The sequence below is a fragment of the Anarrhichthys ocellatus genome, unplaced genomic scaffold (assembly GCF_004355925.1).
Source record: "Anarrhichthys ocellatus isolate YVR2014 unplaced genomic scaffold, GSC_Weel_1.0 scaffold81, whole genome shotgun sequence".
Taxonomy (NCBI): Eukaryota; Metazoa; Chordata; class Actinopteri; order Perciformes; family Anarhichadidae; genus Anarrhichthys; species Anarrhichthys ocellatus.
The window spans coordinates 608,662-632,409 of NW_022280111.1; the positions used below are offsets into that span (position 1 = coordinate 608,662).

General features: G+C 46.1%; 1 protein-coding gene across 4 annotated transcripts in view; it reads left to right on the forward strand.

The window, feature by feature from the left end:
* The first annotated feature begins 58 nt into the window (after positions 1–58).
* dop1a (DOP1 leucine zipper like protein A) overlaps positions 59–23,748 on the forward strand; it is a 25,905-nt gene continuing 2,215 nt past the window's right edge. The window contains exons 1-33 of one of the 4 annotated variants that reach the window (XM_031874503.1): positions 59–459; positions 1,552–1,747; positions 2,022–2,203; positions 2,325–2,495; positions 3,881–4,070; positions 4,220–4,318; positions 4,733–4,832; positions 5,545–5,654; positions 6,426–6,540; positions 6,652–6,772; positions 7,014–7,133; positions 7,435–7,552; positions 8,491–8,520; positions 9,433–9,681; positions 11,328–11,853; positions 12,069–12,352; positions 12,439–12,591; positions 12,684–12,784; positions 12,895–13,160; positions 13,282–15,409; positions 15,671–15,782; positions 15,999–16,181; positions 19,275–19,400; positions 19,562–19,696; positions 19,817–19,872; positions 19,984–20,088; positions 20,311–20,377; positions 20,536–20,680; positions 21,144–21,223; positions 21,823–21,932; positions 22,045–22,194; positions 22,857–22,918; positions 23,353–23,505. In XM_031874503.1, coding sequence (XP_031730363.1) covers positions 1,610–1,747; positions 2,022–2,203; positions 2,325–2,495; positions 3,881–4,070; positions 4,220–4,318; positions 4,733–4,832; positions 5,545–5,654; positions 6,426–6,540; positions 6,652–6,772; positions 7,014–7,133; positions 7,435–7,552; positions 8,491–8,520; positions 9,433–9,681; positions 11,328–11,853; positions 12,069–12,352; positions 12,439–12,591; positions 12,684–12,784; positions 12,895–13,160; positions 13,282–15,409; positions 15,671–15,782; positions 15,999–16,181; positions 19,275–19,400; positions 19,562–19,696; positions 19,817–19,872; positions 19,984–20,088; positions 20,311–20,377; positions 20,536–20,680; positions 21,144–21,223; positions 21,823–21,932; positions 22,045–22,194; positions 22,857–22,918; positions 23,353–23,505 — 6,685 coding nt within the window. In that variant the 5' untranslated portion in view covers positions 59–459; positions 1,552–1,609. The other 3 variants (XM_031874504.1, XM_031874505.1, XM_031874506.1) reach the window with 3 other exon arrangements.

The following is a 23,748-nucleotide window of genomic DNA, read 5'->3' on the forward strand; positions in this document are numbered from 1 at the left end:
AGAAAAATCTAATCATTTCCAATTTTATTTCGTGTGACGTCGGGTAACTTGACACAGCTGTGAGGCGGAAGACCGGAGCAGTTGGACGCTATGGTTGGATGTACAGCTAATCTGCAGTGCAGTCTGGGAGCTGTCAATCGTCTCGCTTTGTATCTTTGGCAGCGGAAGCTACTGATGCGCTCATCACTGTTTATTTACACACTGCCAGACAATACAAAGAGGAATAAGAATATGTAGAATACAATTACCTATTGTCTGCTTCCTAACCCTTCTTGTTAAGGGACCTTATGTGAACGGGTGACATCGGAGCCGGGCCCTGCATCTTTAGCGTTTAAACAACCTGCTACTAACGTTCACGTTAGCTAGCCTGCTAGCCATATTATTGACGTTGTCAGTCGTTTCTACTCAGCCAACCGGGCGCAGGATTGAATGACAGTGGCTGTCCTATATCGTATAACGGTAAGCTATTATATCAGCTTAATTTGTTAACGCTGCAATGTAACGTTACCGGAAGTCACCTCGCCTAGCTCGTGACAAGGTGGCTGTTAGCTAACGTTACTGGAAGCTCGAGTCAAAACGGTAGTAACGCGTTGAAGAACATTTTTTTGCGAATATTCCTGAGCTAAATGTGCGTTTATAATAAATGCCGTTATTTATTTGTTTCGCTACAAAACGCTAACTCTGGTTATGCGACGGCTGCTGTAGTTTGGAGGACAGGTGTGCATACCTGCCCCACAGCACTGCAGTGTGTTGTTGATGCTTGACAGCCATAGTGAAGTCAGGCAGCTCAATGAGACTCAAGCTAGTCTCACACACACAACATACATTTCACATAACTCTGTCGTTAAGTGTACTTCTCAAACGTTCAAAACGTGTCAGACTCCTTTCAGTCTATCTGTAGGCTTCTTCTCACGGCAGACATTTTGACACGTCACAGCAGGACAAGCACAGGTGTGATTAATAACATGAATTAGTTATCACCTAGCTGCAGTGTGCTCGAGCTCTCACTGATATGGCCTCACTTATTGGCCCCGAGTCATCATTAATGTCAATAGTTCCACCTTCCCTTGCTGTGACAAGTCAAATATGAACTTGATAACCCTACTTTTAAAACTCCATTTTTAAAGAGAGGCAAATGTAGCGTTTGTCAAACAGTATTTACGTTTTGTAATGGAAGCTTGAGAGCCTGGATGACACAGTGTAGCATGGACTAAACACCACCACCACCGTGTGCTAACAAGAGCCAGTTTCCTTGGTGAGGCTGTTGGTGCTGCCTTGTGATGTGAAATACCGGTCAGACTTAACCCTCTCCTCTTCACCAGCTGCATTAATATGTTGCCCGTGGTGCCATTCCCCTCAACATAAGTGTTCCATCCTGAAAGGCTGCATTGTAGGAGGTGCAGTGTATATAAGCACCGTGTGAAAGTTGATGACCCCCCTCATCCTGGACCATGTAGAGGCCTTTCTTTTTCTTCATGTAGATAAACTTATCAGTGTGTGTTTTTGATCTTCTGTTCAGCTTCTTTTCTTGTTATTTTTCCCCAATTGCAGGTGTGATGTACATATGTATGCCTGGTGTATCACATTAGCGCAATAACCACCCAGGAGAATGAATGCAGAGGAAGTGGAACTGCTCAGTGACTCCAAGTACAGGAACTATGTGGCAGCAGTGGACAAAGCCCTCAAGAACTTTGAGTACTCCAGTGAGTGGGCGGACCTCATCTCTGCACTGGGCAAACTCAACAAGGTGATGATCTCCATCAAGCCGCCATCATAATACACTGCACTAGATCACAAGCTGTACAGAAAGAAGGCAAAGATATATATACAATGCTAGAAACATGTACTATCATTACTGTATACGCCAAAAGGGTTGAATACACGTTAAAAAAAAAGGAGCATTTATTTTTAGCATGCCATGACAAGAAGCATAACATCACATCTAATCTGCTCGTGCGTGAATTGCACAGATGAACGTTCTGTTGTGAGTGCACGCTTCATATCCACCACGTCTGTCTCAGGTTTTGCAGAACAATGCAAAATACCAAGTGGTTCCCAAGAAGCTGACGATAGGCAAGCGGCTGGCCCAATGCCTCCACCCGGCCCTGCCCAGCGGGGTCCACCGCAAGGCCCTGGAGACGTACGAGATCATCTTCAAGATCATCGGACCCAAGAGGCTGGCCAAAGACCTCTTTCTTTACAGGTGATACTGTAGTTCCGCTCACACTGGCCGGTAGTTTAGCTGGACATAAAGCTTCCTGCTACTATCAGAATGTTGATATCTTTTTTTTTTTTTTTTTTTTTTTTTTTTTTAATCGCTGCAGCTCTGGGCTCTTCCCTTTACTCTCCAATGCCGCCATGTCTGTGAAGCCGGTGCTGCTGGGGCTCTACGAGACCTACTACTTGCCCCTGGGAAAGACTCTGAAGCCAGGCCTACAGGGACTGCTGACCGGGGTCCTGCCCGGCCTGGAGGAGGGCTCTGAGTATTACGACAGGTGAGAAGAGCAGGGATGGAAAGAAGAGAAAACGCTGCTGATGTGCACATGCGGGCACTGGAGCAGGCCATTAGGAGAAGGCATTTTACAGCATAATGTGGAAGGGAATTGATTTCAGATAGTATGAATGATAAATGAGATGTGTGAGTCATTGCACGACTAACGTTTCAAACTCAAGATGCAGACTTCTGCCTCTTCAGTTCAAAACATGTTTATTGTTTGATTCCAGGAATTACCTGCAGACGTGCGTGTTTGCCGTTTACATTTACGATCTCTAGAAATCTCAAGTTTAATTTACAGTGTTTTCCTCGTATCTATTTGTATTTGTCATATATTGATTGAGTCATTTCATGTATTCACATTGTTACTTGTTCATATAGTTGTGAATGGGTGATATCTCAGGTTACAAAAGCAGGGAAAGGATTCATCTCATCAGTGGCACCGTTAATTAGTCTCACAGCCTCTAGAGGGTGCTGCGGTTACAGCTTTAGCCACAATGACATCATTTATATGGTGGAATACTTCATGGTTGTTTTAGCAGGAAAGCACAGGTGTGACTGATTAATCAATTAACAATGGCCCCCACTAAATGTAATGTCTCAGTAAGCAATGCCAGATGTAATCAATGTTATTAGTAGCACCTGTGCTGTTTCTGGTACTTATTTGTAGCGGTCGACATGTATACTGACATGTTGTTTTTCATTGGTAGTTATCGATCGGATACGCAGTATCTTAGTCTTCATTTGTGTTTCCTGTCGCTGTTACAACAATTTAGTTTCCACACAGAGGACATTTGAGTCTAATCAGCCTAAATCACGATACCACCTTATTTGACCAAATTAGATGTATTATGTATGTATAGATACTGGTGAAATACTCTCCTGCAAATTAAAGCTTCACAATGAGATCCAACTGCCCTCATTAACAGCAGTGAGTGAGCTGTCTGTCTGTCTGTCTGTCTCTCTCTCTCTCTCTCTCTGTGTTCCTTTTGATATCTTTTGCTTGCTGCTGTGAGATGTTACGCTGACCAAGGGGCAATAAAACCCGTGCAACTAATGCAACTCAGTAAATGTTATTAATACGGGATGTGTGTTCGTTCAAACCTACAAGACCCCAAAACAACCTGCAGGAACATTCTCCTTGTGGTTCTGCTTAATTTATTGCTTAACAATTGACCATGAAGACCATTACATTAGTGCCTTAAGTACTGGCTGCCTCCATGTGAGCAGAGCAGCAACACACTGTTAGTCAATCTGCCAACATGTGAAAACAAGTGTTTTTTTTACTGCCGGGTGCCAGCTTTGCTCTGCGGACTGCGTCCCTCTGCGGTGCTTGTGTGGTAGAAGGTCAGCGTTCACTGTGTCCTCTCTTGTGTTTTCCATTAGAACCAACACCCTGCTGGAGAAGGTGGCAGCAGCGGTGGAGCAGTCGGCCTTCTACAGTGCCTTGTGGGGCAGCATCCTGACCAGCCCTGCCGTGCGTCTCCCCGGGGTGTCCTTTGTTCTGCTGCACCTCAATCGCAAGCTCTCCATGGAGGACCAGCTCTACGTCATAGGCAGTGACATCGAGCTCATGGTACGTGACACGTAGTGTCTGACACATTGTTAACCGAGGGGATCAACCGAATCGCTTCAAATCCGTTGAGTGTAATGTTGTTTAATACGCTAGATTTTCTAAAATGTGAATAGGCAGGTTGAATAATAGTGTGTCTCTGTTCTCACCAGGTGGAGGCGGTCAGTACCTCAGTCCAGGACTCAAGCGTCCTGGTGCAGCGGAGCACCCTGGACCTGATCCTCTTCTGCTTCCCCTTCCACATGAGCCAGGTAAGGACAGCTGTGTGAATGAGGTCTGGTTAGAACCGCCAGCCTGTGTGGTAGCTACAGTAATGATGTGTGTGTCTTACAATTATTAGAGCAAAGTATCTAACTTGCTGATATTGATATATAAAGCTATTCATGTATCAGCCAGTATCATGATGTGATTTCAGATGTGTGCGTGTCTTGTTCTGTGTGCATCTGCATGGGTTTGATCTTGATGAGGTCACTGGTGATGACTCACGCTGGCTGCTTGTTAAATCCTTCACCCCAAAACATTTCTGGACCTTTCAGGGCCGGGAATCCACTCTGATCTGACGTGTGTGTGTGTCTGTGTGTGTGTGTGTGTGTGTGTGTGTGTGTGTGTGTGAGTGTGAGAGACAAAATCAGTCACAAGTTTTTTGTTTTTTTTGCTGTATTCAGGCGACTCGCCCTGACATGATCCGGATCCTGTCTGCAGCTTTGCATGTGGTTTTGAGAAGAGACATGTCGCTCAACCGCAGACTCTACGCCTGGCTGCTGGGTGCGAAATACACACAGACCCAGTACTGACATTCAGATGTGCCAGGGTTCCAACACACCATTTTATTTCTGGAATATTGTATAGTTTAGTGAGGAATTATCATTTGGGGAAGTCAAAGAATACAGGAATATACCCACATTGTTTTGTTGGGCTGTGGTCGTTGTCTTACTGTATTTTCTCTTATTTGCAACACTCTGTGGATGAACATGCTGGTAAGTGTCTGCATGGCTCACGATGGACACTGACTGTATCAAGCATAATCTCCCCTCCAAAGCAACTTGCAACATTAGAATATGTCAAAATTTAGATCAACAGAAGTGATGAGAAACAAATAAAACGTGAATTGAAGGTGAGGGACAGACAGTGGGATTCTAATTCCAGTTGTAAACTATTTTCTGGGCCAGTCAGAGGAGGTTTGTTTCCACAATGAATGGGATATATTATCCTGTCACAACAGTTTTTGACTGTTCAATGATATTGAAGTTTGACTCTGAATCTGGCTAAGCTTCTATAGTGTGAAGAGGTCCAACATTTACTTATTTATTTATGCCGTGGCTGAAATTTGAGTGATTGTTAGCAACAGCCATTAGGACTTTACAAAGAGGAAGACTAACAGAAGATGCAGATAAATGATCTTGCCTTGTGCTTGAATATTCTGGATGTACATCTGAGTGTTTACACCATCATAACTCCATGTCTTTGATTTTTGAAGGCTTTGACAACAACGGGGCGATAACAGGCCCCCGCAGCACTCGGCAGAGCAACCCAGAGGAGCACGCCAGCCACTACTTCAACAGCTTCTCTAAAGACATGCTCGTCCAGGTGAGGTTTCAAGCTAGCTGCAAGAAAAACAAATGTGTGTGCGTGTTTGTCGGGGTTCGTCTTCAGTTTGGCAGATCTGGCTCTCTTTTGTCAGCTGCGCAATTTATCCATTCCCTTTAATCCTTCTCCTCCCACACCTCCCACGTCCTCTCTGGGGTTTGCACATACGCTCTCTTCTCCTACTCCCAGCAGTGTGTCCTTTGAAGTTCCACGTCCTCCCAAAGACTTTTACACACACACACACACACACACACACACACACACACACACACACACACACACACGGACGGACACACTTTGTGTAGTCTTGTCCCGTCTTGCTCAAAACAGCCTTTGCCCTCCTGGCATGTGATGAGCTCTGGTACTCCAGGGGTTGGAAACAGAGCGACCAGGAGGGGAAGTTTTGTTTTTGAATGTGTTTTGTTTTTGTTGAATTTTTTTGGTTTGCTCATCTGCCATCTGCTCTGAAATAGTTATTGGAGCTCCCTCCATTGGGAGAAGGTTGGTACTACAGAGACCGTCTGTTCTTGGCTTCACACCATTAAGTGGCAGACGAAGCGTGAAACACACAGAAATCAAAAATAATGAAAGGGGTTTCATTGCAAATATGAAATTGGTTCTGCCAAATATTATGGGCAAAATAATAAGACAAAAATGCTCTGGAGTTTACTGATATTTTACTGTAACCGAGGTGTGTGTGTGTGTGTGTGTGTGTGTGTGTGTGTGTGTGTGTGTGTGTGTGTGTGTGTGTGTGTGTGTTTGTGTTTTCAGGCAATGGTGGGGATCTTGCAGGGCAAGGCCCGGGGCGGGGAAGAGGAGAGCATCCTCATGCACGACCTCAAGCCGTTCCGCATCCTCATCAGTCTGCTGGACAAACCGGAACTTGGTAACCAGCCTATCAATGCGTAGACAGTTAGTCTAGTTAGTGTTGTGAATATGTCACACAGACAATTTAAATGTCCCCTGTGTATATCATCATCTACATGCGCCTCTCCAGGTCCAGCCATCCTGGAGGATGTTCTGATCGAGGTGTTTCGGACTCTTCACACACAGTGCCGAACAGAGCTGGACCTCCAAAGCCAGAGTCCGTTCAGTAAAGACCACACGCACCTCAGCAGGTCAGTCCAGTCAGTCCACACGTCTGATGAACATTAAATCACCCTCACGATGAAAGTTTGGTTGTTGAAGCATCGTAGAAAAACAAAGGTAGAATAGAACAACTGGGAGACGTTAAAGCAAATAACTTTGAATTTTATGTTTTTACATGATAAGTAACTTGGCTAACATTATATAGTGGATGTTTTTGTTAATTTCTTTTCTCCTTACACACCAAGATGCTAATGTCACCTTGTTTCTTAGTAAACTACGAGAGAACAAGAAGACGGCGGAGCTGATTAAAACAGCCAACCTCCTGTTCAACTCGTTTGAGCCGTACTACATGTGGGACTACATCGCCCGCTGGTTTGAGGAGTGCTGCAGGTTTGTTTGGTACAATTCACGTGTGCAGAAACACTCCAGTCACCACTTTAGGACTGCTCTAAATACCAGAGAGTGAAAGCTGGGGGAAACTAGAAGTTGCTGTCATGTTTCTGATATAGTGATGCTTTACCCTGCAGAGTGTTGTTGTTTTGGTGCACTGTTCAGCTGCTCCCAGGGGCCTCATGTGTGCCAGCATGCCTTTCAGAACTCCACTTCTCACATCAAACACAGTGGATCCACAGATTTACTCGATTTAACTGCCCACCATCTTAAAATAATCTAAAATACGTCTCTGTTGCAGGAGGACAGCGAACAGCAACACGTGTGCACCGCGGCATGCTGGGAGCTCAGATCCTCCAGAGCTCTCATTGGTGGAGTTCTGTCAGCTGGTCGATTTCCTGCTGGATATTGTCTCTTTGGTGAGATTTCTTTCTTTCTTCTTTTCTCTCTCTCTTTCTTTCTTTGAATTAATGTCTTTCACTCCGTCTTTCTGTCCATCTTTCTCTCTTTCTTTCCCTATCTCTGTCTGTCTGTCTTTCTCTGTCTATCTTTGTCAGTCTCTCTGTCTTTCTCTCTGTTCTTCTTTCTTTCAGTCTTTGTTTTTCTTGCTGTCTTTCTCTCTGTGTCTGTCTGTCTCTGTCTTTTTGACTTGTTTTCTCTCCATGTGTCTTTGTCTTTCTTTGTCTTTCTAAATGTCCATCGTACATTTTCTGTCCTTCTGTCCTTGCTTTTACTCCACCATGACTTCTTTTTACCATTAAACTCTTACACCTATTTGTTCCATTCATTATTTTTCCCTTCACATCTTCATGCTGTTGTCTTTGTCATTATTCAGTCTCTCTCCCCATATTTTAATGTTTCTATTGCGGTTCCTTTGTACATTTTAGTTTTCTCAAAATAGTCCTTTTTTCTTTTTTTGTGTCCACCACATCCTTCCTCTCCTCTCTTCTACAGTCCCTTGTCTCCTGCCCATTCTTGGGCTCTCCATCTCATTCTCGGTCTCTCCCGCCCTCTTAGCTCACACACCTCCTTTTAAAATTCCAGTTCTGGGATGTAACATAAGGAGGCGTGTGTGTTCACACCTCCTCTCTAGTGTGTGTGTGTGAGTGTGTGTGTGTGTGTGAGTGTGTGAGAGCAATCTCTACACAGGTTAAAAAATATCTGTGTATTGTTCCCCTGCCAAAATATTGTTTGCATCCTCATAGAGATATGCTTGTCTATACAATATTTCCAATCTGAACAGTTTGGAAATCCCTCAGAGAGAGTGTGTGTGTGTGTGTTTCTGCAAACCAGGTGTTGTGTGGCCTGTGCTCTGCTTGCTCCTGTCTGTTGAAACTATCTGCTCTTTCTCCTTAAGCCTACTAGAAGCATGAGGGTAATCTGCCAGGTAAAGTACTGCTCTTTCCTGCTCTTTCACCTCACCCTGCTTCACTGAGGCTCCGATAACATTTCTGCAACGTCCTGCCAACATCCCTCAGGCCATCTTTGTTCCTGCCCTGCTTTGAGTGATCATTTCAGACATTACTGTCATATGTTAATGCCAAAACAAATGATCTGGAGGAGGAAGTGGGATTGAAACAGTGATGTGGTGGAAAGCTACTCTGGCTGTTTGGTGTGGATCTTGTGAAAATGAAATCTCCGCCCAGTGTGTTTTCTGTTCAGCATGCATGCAGCTATATGCTATTGCACTGCTCACATATTTATAAGAAATATGACTCCTCTAATTTACTTCATGGTATAATGCTCATTTTATGATTTTATTTTGTTCTAGTTTGCACTTTCTTATTTCTTTCATAAAAATGTGTTTTGCTTGTTGAGTCAAAATATTTGTTTCACAACTAAAAACTCAAATCAAACTGATGAGAAGACGCCAAAGTGAATAGAAGGGTCTGTACATTTAGGTCCCCAGGTCCAATATATGTCATGATAAATGCATCACTAACTATTTGAAGTGGATCTAAGTGTGCAGAGCCTCCTTTGTTTAAAAAACGACGACAACCATGATTATATTGTTACTAGAATTAAATATGAAACAAAAAGATGGTTTTGAATAAACGTTGGTCTCGCAACATATAAACAGCTGAATCTTTGCATCCTAACTATCGCAGGCTTTTTAATATTCAAATTTTTAGGCCAAAACTGAGAGTAGCAGATAATATTTTCTCCTGATAATAAATTAAGCCATAATTAGGGCCATGATTACATTATATCAGGTTCACCTCCTCCCAGATACTCAATAATTGCACCTCACTTCCTCTCACGTGCTAACTTCACGTCTGGCCGTCTCCGACATTTCCAGGAGACCTACATAGAGATCCAGACGGAGCATCTTCCTCAGCTGCTGTTGCGCATGGTGGCGGCTCTGACCGGCCACCTGCAGGCCCTGGGCCTCGGGGAGCTCACCCACTGCCTTCGTCTCTGCTCCAAGATCCTCAGCAAAGTGCAGCCGCCGCTGGTGTCCCCTCTGGCCCTGCCATCGGGCCCCCAGGGCCACGCCAATCGCTCAAACTCAGCAAGTGACAAGAGCAGAGGCAAGGAGGACAAACGGGTGAGGAAAAGTGTTTAAAAAAAAAAGTTGTACAAAATTGAAAGGGAACTGCTCCTCTCCATCAGAAACAAGGTGTCATGTTTTTCCTGCCACTTAAATCACGATAAGATCAGAGTGTCTGTTCGCTTTAGCAGTCAGTTTGAAATTCAAATTGTTCACAAGCACCCAAACAAGAGTGATGCCCCTGCTATGCCAATCCTGTACTTTGAAACCCCCTGCCAGCTGATAACTCTGTTTGGTCTCTGATCCTTTTAAAAGTCTTTTGATAAAAACATAGACCCTGTCGCTGCCCAACTCAGAGCAAATCCCAGTTTGACCCACTTCCCCTACAAGTTACTGCCCAGAAATCCCATCAGTTCAGGCTCTGATGGTGTGCCCTGGTCCCTGAACAGGGCCCCTTCCGGCTCTGTAGCCTGTGCTGCACTTGGCTGGGTGGTCCCACGACTGGCCCTGTCCTCCAGCACTCCCTCGACACGAGGCATTTGAAGACTTGTTCAGGCCAAACGCTTCGTTTGGCCATCCTGTTGCTCCTGGTCCCCGTCCAGCAACCTGGTTGTTTAAGTGTTCGAGGGCTCAGCGAGGCGCGATTTTTAGGTTCAGTCAAACAGTCCGCTGGCGGGAGATGGATCGGGGGCTAGATAGATGGAGGTAGGCCCATGAGGGGCAGAAGAGAGGAAAGGAACGTAGAAAGACAGAAGATGGTTAAGCGACAGCTGAGCCCAGCTCGCCTTTTCTCTCTGAGGAAAAAGAGGGGTAGACGAGCGAGCGATGCCTCCTGGGTGGGCCGTATTCGTCGGAGTGGAAAACATTCCACATACATCCACTGAATACTTACTACAACCCCCCCCCACCCTGAGGGACATATAGAGAATTTGCTGTCTAACGTGCCATCTGAGTCCAGGCTCCAGCATGTGAACGCTGCCTCAATCCGAATGCTTCCCAGGACGCCCTCAGGCTCCTAAAGGCTGACTGTTACAAACATCATGAAGAAGTCACATCCCTCTGTCTGTCTGCGGCAGCCTGGTGTACAGCTCTGTCTCCTCAGGTCAAGCCCAACAGCTGTGTATACATCGTCACTGTATGACCAGTGTACAGAACGGTGCACTGGCAAAAATACAGGCAAGAATCCTGTAAATCCAATATTATCTCAAAGCAGTCTTGCATCACTGCCTTCAATGACCCTAAACAGTCAGAGATATGAAAGCGATGGACTTGTCGGTACAAACGGTAAGCCAAAATAAGCATTTATATTTACATTGTCTCACGTTCGAAACGGTCAGTTTGCCAAACCCTACTGTGGTCATTTGCAGCACATAGCATATATTTTTCATTCGGACTTAACTGCAAAACATGAATACATTCGATATAGTTGTTGTCTAGTGCAGGTCTCTCTATTTAAGGATCTGTCCATCAAATAGTTGGCAGACTGCAATCCAGTGTGTTAGATCTGGTTGGTGGGGCTAGCTGTTGGATCATTTGGACATTTCAAGTGTAGTGCGTTAACAAAGAGTTCATTGCATTGAGGTGCACAGATATTGTGCATGCTGCTGGCTCACTGGAAACACTCACTGTGACACCTAACTGCTGTAGCCGTCATCAGGGCTTTTGTTACTCTTCATCACGCATCCTCCTCTGTCCTCCTGCAGGCTTTGCCTTCCGCTCTGGAGCGACCTGCCAGTGGGGAGGTGTTTGAGGATCTGGAAAACCCTGCCGGCAGTCGCTGCTCCGAAAGTGGCTTCACGGACTTCATCCAGTACCAGGGCGACGGCCCGGAGGAGGCGGAGCCAAGTGCTCAGCCCCAGCCAGGGGTCAAAACAGCCCACCGCTCCTCAGGCGCGTCTCAGACCAAGCCTCTGGACAAACCGGTCATGCAGTGCTGCCTGGAGCACTTCCAGCAGTTTCTCTCCCGACTCATCACCTTGTATATTACGCCCGGGCGGGGGGACAAGGCCGAGGGGGAAAGAGGCGAGGTTATAAAGTCGGGGCCCCTGGTTTCAGAAGGCTCCCAGCACAGCGATCATATAGAGTCGTGCTCAGAAGCAGGGTTCCTCCAGAGGGAGGGTGTCGCTGCCTTCACCGCTGCCTGCCAGCTCTTCCTGGAATGCTCCAGTTTCCCTGTCTACATCGCAGAGGGCAATCTCAAGTCCTCACCCGCACAGGAAGAGCAGTTTGGTAAGTGCCAAAAACGCTGTCTCATCAAAAATTCAAAGAGTAGTGCCAGTACTTATGGTATTTAAATTGGAAAGAGCAGTTTGGAAACAATAACAGCAGTGAGTACAAGATGCATTTATTGTGTTGTCGGGTAAATGTCTGTCAGTGGAATAGCGTCCCTCTGTTTTGATGCAGTTGTTGTATGTGGACTTTATATGTGCCTTGCTTCGATACAGACAGTGAGCAGGCCCGTCTGCCAGCGTGGCTGCAGACCCTGATGGATGCCTGCTGCCTGGCCAGTGACTTCAGCCTGCAGGGCGTGGCCATCTCCCTGCTCATGGACCTCGTGGGACTCACCCAGTCGGTCGCCATGGTGACCGCCGAGAGCGTCGCATCCGGGGGCGGCGCCGACTCCGCCCAGCCCATGAGCCCCAGCCAGGGTCGAGTAGCCGTCGTCATCAGGCCACCGCTCACTCAGGGAATCCTAAAGTACATCGCTGACAAGACAAACTTCTTCAAGGTAGAGGTCTCGTTTTACGTCACAGTGGAACTTTTTTTTTTTTTGATGGTCTTGACTCTGTTTCATCTCTAATCTTTTCCCCCCAGAGAGTAGCTCTGATCCTGTGGGACCAGTTGAGTGAAGGAACGCCTCAGCACCATCAGCGCAGCGTAGAGCTCTTCTACCAGCTCCACAACCTGGTGCCGTCCTCCAGCATCTGTGAGGACGTCATCAGCCAGCAGCTCATGCACAGAGACAAGGTTAGTGCAGTGGAAACACACGCAAAAGAACTGCACGCACTTCCTCACAATCTGTCAATGAAATCCATGCTCACGCACCTTTTTTCTTTCAGAGAATTCAGCTGGAGGCCCACGTGAAGTTCTCTGTGCTGTGGCATTTGACGCGAGATTTGAACATCACCAAATCTTCGCCTTTTAATCGCACCTTTGACAGGTATACAGCCACATGGAAATGATTTGAGTTCATTTCAAGGGATTTTCCATTCATACAGTTTGCATCAAGTGCCCTTCCTGTACATTTTCTTTTCCCTTTGTCCGTCACAGATCTCTTTTCATCATGCTGGACAGTCTGAGTTACTGGGATCCGTGCACTAGCGCTGTTGGCCGGGCTTGGCTGAATCAGGTTCTTCAGAGACATGACATTGCTCGGGTTTTAGAGCCCCTCCTCCTAGTTCTGCTCCACCCCAAGACCCACCGAGTATCCATTCAGAGGGTCCAGGCCCAGCGCCACTGGGCCCAGGTCTTCCCTGAACCACAGGAACAAGGGCCATCAGAACCCCTTTACACCCGGGACTCTGACTTCTCCGACAGTAAGCAAATGCCAGCAATACTGCTTTTTCAGTTTTACTGGAAGTTATTGCATCATTTTATATCTAAATTGTTTCCAGGTTGACTGTTTGTGATAAAAGGTTCTCCTCTCTCTTTCATAAGACTTCGGTCAAGGGGACATGGGGACACAAGAGGAGCTCCGAGGCCTGGTGATGGGGGACATGGAGCCGTTCTGTCTGACTGTCAACCCCCTGAGTGACAGCCTGTCCTTGCTGAGCCTCAGCAACGAGAACTTGCAACTAGCTGGTGAATATCCGCCTGCCGTCCAGCAGGGGGAGCTCCAGAGCTCTGAGTCCAGTGGTTCTCGATCCTCTACGGTGGGAAATTGCAGCTTTGAGGAACCAGAGGTTGCCAGCAGCACAGTCAATGGCTCAGACCAACAGCCCGGTTCCTCTTGTGACATGTGTGAGGACTCTATAGAGGAGGCTGTGTCCTCTGTTATAAAGGAGCTGATAGACCGCGTTTTGAGTTTAGTAGACGAGGGATCTTTTTTTGAAGTCTCATCTCAACCTGAAAACTGGCCCCAGACGGACACAGACAGCACCTCCTCAGATACCTCCACTGGTCCCCGTCTTGACTCTGGACCTCCTCCAGGCTCCAACCACCAGACTCTGCCCGAGATGCTGGCTGGAGGCACGCTAGAGTTCTTCTCTGTTACGCGGCCTGATCTATCTGCAGAGGACGAGCACAGAGAGGGCATCACCCGTCACAGCTCGTCACCTTCCATCGTCATGTTGCCAGACGGCTCCGAGCCCGCCACCCCGGACCACAACCTGCAGGTGGACGACCCTCAGGCCCGTAAACGTAGCCACAGCAGCACCCAGCTCAGCCTTAAAGGGAAGATCATGGAGAGGCTGGCGGACAAGTCACCGGGGGCCAAGCCCAAGATCAAGAAGGCCAAGAGGAAAGAGGAGGCGAGGCAGAGAAAGATGGCGATTCAAGCTGAAAAACTGCTGCCAACCAGTATTTTCTTCGGGGACAGCCTGGATCTCGAGAACTGGTACAGCTGTGGGGAAGGTGAGGTGTCGGAGATTGAGAGTGACACCGGCTCACCCAGCGGCGGCTCTGTCGGGACCGTCGGGGGGGTCACTGTCACGGGACGCCGAGCATCCTCTGCCCCACCTCGTTTTAATATCCATCCTCTCTACCAGCACGTTCTGCTCTACCTCCAGCTGTACGACTCCTCCCGGGCGCTCCACGCCCTGTCGGCCATTGCAGCCATGCTCCGAGCCGCACCCTCAGGGTTCGTAAGTGCCATCTCCACCACCAGCATCAACAACACGTACACTCCGCAGCTGTCCTTGCTCCAAAACCTCCTAGCCCGTCACAGGGTCTCCGTCATGGGCAAAGACTTCTACTGCCCCATCCCCCAGGACTCCCACTCCCACTCATTCCGCAGCGCCATGTACCTGGAGATCATCATCTCACTCTGTCTGTACTTCCTAAGGAGCTATTACTCTGCCCACCTGACAGCAGGCCCTCAGGACTTGGCAGGGAACCGGGCCATGCAGCTGACCAGCGTGGAGGTCCTCACGCTCCTTTTCAGCGAGCTGGTCAAAGTCACAGGTGGCTCCGCGAAGGGCTTTGCTAGTTTCATTAGTGACGTCCTCTCTAAGTGCAAAGTCCAGAAAGTGGTTCTCCACTGCCTGCTCTCCTCCATATTCAGCGCCCAGAAGTGGCACGAGCAGCAGGTGGCAGGGGCCAACGTGGCCACGGTGGAGGAAGGTCTGTCGGAGGACAGTGTCATCAACCTCTCAGAGGACCAGATAGACAGCTGCAGCGCCGTCCAGTCTCAGCTGCTCAGACTGCTGCAGAGCCTGGTGGTTCTCGAGCACAGGGTCCTGGTGCCGGCTGACGAAGGAGGAGAAGGGGGACCCGTGGGAGGAGGAGCGGGAGGCGTCGGAACAGGAGGCGCCGCCGGGGCCGGGTTCGAGATCCTGGGCGGGGAGGTGGAGCACGTCAACCCTCAGCAGCCAATGACATCACTGCAGTACCTCCACGGACAGCCGATCACGGCGCAGGGGATGTTCCTGTGTGCCGTGATCAGGGCTCTGCATCAGCACCACGCGTGTAAGATGCATCCCCAGTGGATAGGACTCATCACGGCCACCCTGCCGTACATGGGGAGGGTGCTGAGGAGGGTGGTGGCCTCAGTCACTCTGCAGCTGTGCAAGAACCTGGACAATCTTCTTCATCAGTACCGCTACGAGACCGGACTAACTGACACCAGGTATTAACATCTACATGCATCGTACTGATGAGCTATTATGACACACCATCACACAGGCAGTACAATGCAATACAATGGCTGAGCGAGGGTTTGGTCACCAGATGGCACTCTTGACCACAAGATGCAATAGCTGTCTGGCATGTCATCCTTCTTTCTGATGTACCAATTGTGATCAACATGTTTCCCATTCAGAATTTTGCATGTAATACATTTTTTTCAAAAATATTTGATAAGACTGCATACTCTCCCTCTATGTTCCAGACCCCAGTGGATGGCTCTCTGCATCCCTCCTGACCTGATTCTGACGGTGTTGGAGGGGGTGACAGCCATCATCCATTACTGCCTGCTGGATCCCACTTCTCAGTACCACCAGGTGAGGGCGCCGAGCACCAACAAGTTGCTCTTTCATTCCTCAGTGATTGTTTACAACCTCCACACACTGCATATATAGCAATTATGAATGCAGTCCTCCTTTGCTGCAGTTTATACATTAATTTGTTGTATTCATGAGTTTGATTTGCATTAAGACATGTTTGATATTATCTACTTCTTTGCATAACGGAATACTGAGTGTCTTGTCGCCCCTCAGTTACAGGTGAGCGTTGACCAGAAGCACCTGGCTGAGGCTCGTTCCGGCATCCTCTCCATCCTCCACACCATCATGTCTTCTGTCACCCTGCTGTGGAGCGTCCTCCACCAGGCCGACAGCTCAGACAAGCCAGCTGCTGCCTCTGCTGCCTCTACGTCCAACATCAACCTGGGCTCCACTAAGGTACACCAGGCAACATGCGTTCAGAGGTTTTACTCATTTAAGACTTACCCAAGCAGAAGAAATGCAATGATAGCTCACATATATTTTCAGATATGGCTCCTGCAGCACTTAACACACTGTAGTGTGCAGTGTACTCAGCAAAGTGAAAAATCTCAGAGGTGTGATGTGTGGGCAGCCAGGCCTAAAATACTCTCCAGAGAAAGTAATGTAACTCCATATAAAATAGTTTGATTACTGGTCTCAGCGGTAAGAATTGAATCTCATTACCGGCACTGAGGAACCTTTTTTTAAACTTTTATTTGAGAAGTTATTACCCATATCCAGATGATATTATTTAAAATCTTTCCAGAGGTGGGTTGTTAATGTAATTTTCAGTGAGATAATATGGTGATATTTATCCTCTACAGCAGGGGTTCTTAACCTTTTTCACCTCGGGGCCCAACTTTTCAAGTACAAAGTGTCCCGGGGCCCATTCAAATATTAACACTATTAGTTTAACTAATTGATCTCACTCTTGGTTTGATTTGTATTCAATAACTATATTGTTACCTATTCAACTCCACCCCTATTTTGGAGCAAAACCGCCTAAAATGACATACCCAAATTAAAATGGCTGTAGCTTCTCTATATACATCAGAAGTGTCAGAAAACCTGTAGGTCATATAGAAACAGAGCAGTGGGCCTTTGGAGTCAGTAAAAATTGAAGATTTTTGTCCGCATAAAATAAAAAAGTATCTTTCAGTATAAATAACTGCCTGTGGCTGTATCTGTACAGGTAAATGATAGTATCGGGCTGTAACTACACTATCAGTGAACAACTGCCTCAAATTTGAAGAAGATTGGACAAAGTATGACGATTCTACAGTGTTTCTTTTCCAAGACGTGGTATGTAAGTAGCGGACTTACTGTGCGTAACGGCTGCGACTGAGCGCACGATCGAGTATGAGTGTAGCTCAGTTACGCAAGGTTATACACTGGTTGACGGCTTATAGAAGAGGAAGATAAGGTTTGTAATTTAAGTACTAGCGTTAACTGAAGCTACTAGCTCCATGGTAACATCCGCTAGCACATTGTTGGGTCTGTAATGTGTCTTTTTCTGTCGAAATGCTGCAAGATCCGACTTGCAGCGGTTATGGCGACTTTGGACAGTGTGTGTTTGGGCTCCTTTTGTGAAAAATCCATAAGAAATGAAAGAAAATCGATGATTTCTTTGCAAAGATGAGGGTTTTGGCCATGCTGGGATACCAAACACGGCCATGTTTTGTGACGTAGTTTGCGCAAGCAAGCCGTAGGAACGGAACGGAAGGGGAGGGGATCGAGGACGCCGGCGTCCTCGCGGAGTTGAACAGGCAAAACCCTTGTCAAATAAATGAGATGATACAATGTGATGATCACAAAGACATTTATTTATCATGTGTATGTAAACCTGCATACACAACAAGAAGCCCAACAGGCTTTCCCACGAGCGTTGGATGTTTCGTCGCTAGGTGTCGCTTTATTTTTGAAGGCTTCAGTGCTTCGTTTGATAGCATTAGCCCACATTCCACACACTGAAAGTGTTAAGAAAGTCAGGATTGTACTTGCGCACACATTTACACTTTTGGGGGGGGGGGGGGTGTATGGCACCACTGTCGTCTTCATTTTTTCTAGTGGTAGTGGTTAAATCGTGTAATGTTTATGATTCATTAAATGATGTAACACTGCTGCCCTCTAGTGGTTAAATCGTGTAATGGTTATGATTCATTCAATGATTTAACACTGCTGCCCTCTAGTGGTTAAATCATATAATGTTTAGGATTCATTCAATGATGTAACACTGCTGCCCTCTAGTGGTTAAATCATATAATGTTTATGATTCATTAAATGATGTAACACTGATGTAACACTGCTCCGGTCTGTCTTTGTTCATCCTGCATCGCTCTGTTCTGTTCTTTAATGTAACGTTACTGGAGCGACGGAGCCTCTCCCAGCTGTTAGCAGACTGTTGTGCTAGCAAGCAGGCTCGCGAGCGAGCTGTACCCAGCATGCAGTTCGGCGGTGAAATTTTATAAATGTACAATTATTAGTGTTACAAATTGTTTATGTGTCACCGACTGTTGTGTGCTGTTGTGTTTTTCTCTGTTAAAGAGCATTAGTTGTGGGTTGTTAATTGTTGTTATAAAGTTATGACCATGACTAGGGTTCCCTCTCAATACATATAAGACAACTAGCGCTGACCGCTGTACATTAGCAGCAAAGAATACGTTTAGCTGCCTGTTGAAAGCAGACAGCAGACAGCAGTTGTTTTGGCTATGCACCGGTATAATGGTGTGTGAAGAATTCATGTTATACGGGAAATTAAAACCGGTATACTGCCCAGCTCTAGTCTTTATTATAGTTTGTTTGGACAATTTTGTACCAATATTTGACAGGCCGGATTAAAAAGCCCAACGGCCGTTTGCCCATGCCTGGGCTAGCGGCTAGCTGAGTGTCTTCTTCTGCATATTGTAGCTTGTTAAACAACTGACTGACGCATTGCCGCCACCAGGTGGTGGGAAGCTATATTGTAACTGAGCGTCTCATGGAGAACAGTAATATCTCTGGTATCTTCAATTGATAACCTATGCGGTCCCGCGGCCCACAGGTGCAAAACTGAAAGTTTTTTGCGGCCCTCTAGGTGGCGTTCGCGGCCCCATCGTGGGCCGCAGCCCCATGGTTAAGAATCACTGCTCTACAGAACATCATTTGTTCTGATTACACGGCGTGTGGCATTAAAAAGCTGCTTGTTAAACTTCCTTCTGCAACGAACATCTTTGTCAGTTTGAACATTTCACACAAACTCAACAGCACCTCAACCTGAATGCAGATAACGTTGTTTGACAATTGATTTTGTGTCAGTTAACTGGATAAACATCTGAAGATGAAATGTCTAGTAATTTAAGGAAATACTACAGTGTTTGATTTACTTCTAGCGTTCAGCTGTGTTATACACCAAAAGATACTTGCAGTATGTTACTAGTGACTGTACGGCCTGTAAACAAAACAGTCTACACAGTAAGTCATCAGCTGTTTAAGTCTAACCTAACTACTTCCTTGCCTCCACCTGTTCTACAGAACCTGCGGCAGCAAATCCTCGAGCTGCTGGGTCCAATCTCCATGAACCACGGTGCTCACTTCATGGCAGCGATCGCCTATGTGTGGAATGAGAGGAAACAGGTCAAGACTCCAGTCAGAAACAAGGTGGGTAAAGACAACGTATTGTGTTGAAGCCCAGAATGACAGATTTCATTTACTTTCTGGTCAATGTAGTAAGCAGCAACACGTATTCATTTCTGTTAACATGTCAAAGTAAAATGTATTTAAATAGTAAATTTAACACCAAGCTAAACAATGTCTCTCAGGTGATTCCTTTAGCCAGTGAGGAGCAGCTGCTGCTGGTGGAGCTGGTTCGCTCGGTGAGCGCCATGCGCACTGAGACGGTCATGCAGACGGTCAAAGAGGTCCTCAAGCAGCCGCCTGCCATCGCAAAGGACAAGGTGGGGTTCTGAGTGCAATCTTTCGATCACTTTTTCACACTCTTTGATACTTGTGTCTTAGTTTCACCTTGTTCATAGCCATTCATGACAATAACATTATTTCTTCACTGTTCCCCACAGAAGCACCTCTCTCTGGAGGTCTGCATGCTGCAGTTCTTCTATGCCTATGTCCAGAGGTGAGATATATTTATACTGTATATCCTTTTTAATGTGAAAGAGGCCACTATTGCTTTTTATAAAGGCCTTCTAACCTCTTTACTTTGCATTCATGACCCTTTGTGTCCTAGGATCTCTGTGTCCAGTTTAGTTGACAGTTGGCCATCTCTGCTGGCACTGCTGAAGGACTCGGTACCGTTAGGCCTGCCGGCCCCCGGACAGTTTCTAATACTCGGGTCGGTTTCTCTTCCTTCTCTTCTTTTAATTGTGGTGCAGATGTCCCAATTTACTCACAACATCTGGCTATAACTCGTACACTTATACTTAAAGGTTTCGTGGATGTTAGTGGTCTGCTCTCAGTTAAATGGTCACAGTGTGGATCTGAATGAATCAGTCTGTGGAGAGTTCACCAGCTTTAATTTATTTGACCTGGCCCTCCCTTTCTTTGTTTTCTCTAGAGTTCTGAATGAGTTCATTTTGAAGAATCCCAATCTGGAGAGCAAGAAGGACCAACGGGAGCTGCAGGTAATGTTGTTTCCATCATATTTTATAATATATTATATTTCTTTCCTTTAACTTCAATAACATACAAGTTCTACTTTCATTTCCTGCTGTGTAGTCGTACAGGATCAGAGAGTGAACCACAGTAGAAACGAGTAACTGGATGTAACTTGCGTGTACAGGATGTGACCCATAAGGTGGTGGAGGCCATCGGGACGATCGCAGGCTCCTCTCTGGAGCAAACCACGTGGCTGAGGAGGAACCTGGAGGTGAAGGCCTCTCCCCAGATAGTCGTGGATGGAGCCAACCTGGAAGCTGATGTAGAAGGTGCGCTGCCACTAATTGCACTGGAGAAAAGGGCCAATGAAGACCGCATCTGTGTCATTGAATATGCAATATTCATTTTTAAAAGTCTAGTTGAAATGCATTTTACATCCATTCCACAAAACTGTGGACGGAAAATCATGTTGCTGTCTGATTCAGATTGTTTCACTGTTGTTGTGTTGTCAGTGAGTTACTCAGCAGGCAACTTGGATACTGTCCTTCTTATGTTTTGTGTTCCGGGGAATCTGTATTTTGGCAAGGGAAGGTCATTTCTGTGTTTGTACCAGAGATGTATTTTAATGTCGGGGATTAATGTAATCCAGCTAAATCAAGTGTAAAATACTAATCTGAATGTGAGAGGGGTCAGAACGGAGCACTTGGATGCTTCTGATCAGTGGCTGCATGCTTCAGCATGGCAGTACTCGCTACGTAGCTGCTGCTAACGTTTGCTATGTGTGTTTTGTAGATTTAATGCTCACAGTGATGGAGGCCTCCAGCTTCACTCCATCAGTGTACAGCGTTCACGCCCTCACACTGTTGGCCGAGGTAAAACACTCATGTCTCTGTGACTCAGCAAAACCCTTCCTTCCTTCCTTCCTGTTTTCTCGGTCCATCAGTCAGCGGCCCCGCCTGTTATTTCTTCTTCTGCTTCTCTCACTCACACTTAGCAGCAATGTTTAGGCCTGTTGCTCTCAGGCACAGCCCTACAGTACACTAACACACTCCAGCTACCTCTACTTCAATTATCATCAGTGCACCAATGAATCAATCCACTGGACTCAGTGTGGTGATGGACATGAGCTGGACAATTGAAATCAGAGACCACCGTCTTCCATCTTGGCTATTTTAGCTCAGAGTGGATCTAATTATGCAGATTCTGTCTGTGCTTCACTGCTTTTTGCATCTTACGGATTAATGTGTTTATTCAAAGCAATACATCAACATAATGCTGCAGTGCACTTTGTCATACTGTTGGTTGGCGCAGCAATTTACTGCATATACAGAATATACTTTGCCAGCTAAGGAATAAAGGAGCTCAATAATTCAAGATGAACGCCCACTTTGAATCTGGAGGATCTTCACTCCATGTTGCCATGCCTACTGAAAGCATGTGTCAGACTGACATGAGTGTATTTGTTCACCAGGTGCTGGCTCATCTGTTGGACATGGTGTTCTACAGTGACGAGAAGGAGAGGGTGATCCCACTGCTGGTTAATATCATGCACTACGTAGTGCCCTACCTCCGCAACCACAGGTTTGTATTTTGGCCAAATGTTTACAAGTTAACATCACTATGAACCTCTTTACAGGGTGCAACACATGAAATGTCAATGTTATATGAAAGTGTTTCCCGTTTCTCCTGCCAGTGCTCACAACGCCCCCAGCTACCGGGCCTGCATCCAACTGTTGAGCAGCCTCAGTGGGTACCAGTACACCCGCCGGGCCTGGAAGAAGGAGGCCTTCGACCTCTTCATGGACCACACCTTCTTCCAGATGGACTCCTCTTGCGTCAGCCAGTGAGTCGGAGAGGAAACCGTTTACAACTGGTGTTAACAGAGTAGCTGAAATGTTAACTATGAGAGAGAGAGAAAAGACATTAACTCAAGATGTTGGATGCAATAACTAAAGATGCACTTATGAGCCTGACACTCCAAATTACTTTCACAATTGTAAGTATAAAATAAAAATAGAATATAATCTTAAAACGCACACTGATAGTTTCTGTAGTTGCATATATATATATTATGTCCTTTTGATTTCTTCAAACAGCTTGAGCATAATTTTATTATTAACTGCTTATGAACTATATTTCTCTTGTGCGACTCATCTATAAATCCATCCACAAAGTGTAATCAAACAAAGGTCTTGGATATTTACCTATTTTGGATTTGATATTTTGTTTGAAATAAATAAGAAGCATGAGCGTGTGTTCCCTGTCAGTTTTAAGGGACATACAGAATGCACGTACATTATGTTAATAGAGGACATTTATTGTCAGTCTGCTCTTTGTTTAAAAGGTCAGAATAAGAACTCGGGGACAACAGAGATGCATTAAAGTCAAAAACACATTTTACATAAATATTCTGTCAACATAATCTTGGAATGGTCCATGTTCTTGCCAGATGTAAGGGGGTTGTTTGTTAATTAATTACTCATTTTAATTTTCCTAACTCTTCAGCTGGAGAGCCATCATTGACCACTTGATGACTCATGACAAGACCACATTCAGAGACCTCATGAGTAAGCTTCACGATTCTTCAGTTTCAGTTATAAATGTGTAGATATTGGCTCCGGGTGTGATCGCAGACCGTTTAGCACATCATCTGTTTCAATGTGACATCGACGGGACGCTGAGTGTTTTGCCCTTTTCATGCCTCATCTCAGGCAGAATTCATCCTGAAGTGTTCTTGATCCAAACACGCACTTCTATTTCCACTCCTGTTAAGTCTGTAGCCCTGCAAAAAAAATATGCTGACGTGAAATAGTTAAACAAGTTTCGTCCATTTTGTTTATACAGCCCAATATCACAAATCTGTACAACCTATGACACCCACTATCCTTAGATCCTTGATAGGATTTTGATAAGGAAAAAACCTAGTGAGTTAAAGCGTATTAACAGGTTAAATAGCTACCGGATAGACTAATAATGACTGTGTGTGTGTGTTTCACTTCAGCCCGGGTGGCTGTAGCCCAGAGCAGCTCTCTGAGTCTGTTCACCAACAGAGACGCTGAGCTGGAGCAGAGAGCCATGCTGCTCAAACGCCTGGCTTTCACCATCTACAGCAGTGAGGTGGACCAGTACCAGAAGTACCTGCCGGACATACAAGGTAAACAATGCACGCATGCAGTATATTCTACATGTACTAGTGTCATATACAGATTGTGTACACGTTCCCACAACAAACAGCATAAAAATGAAACCTAAAGGACAATTTTGGTAGATTTCAACCTGGTGTATTTCCCTTAAATGTGAGGGAAATCGTGAGTCTGTGTGTCATGCTAACTGCACTCGCCACCTCCGTCGTGTGTGTGTGTGTGTGTGTGTGTGTGTGTGTGTGTGTGTGTGTGTG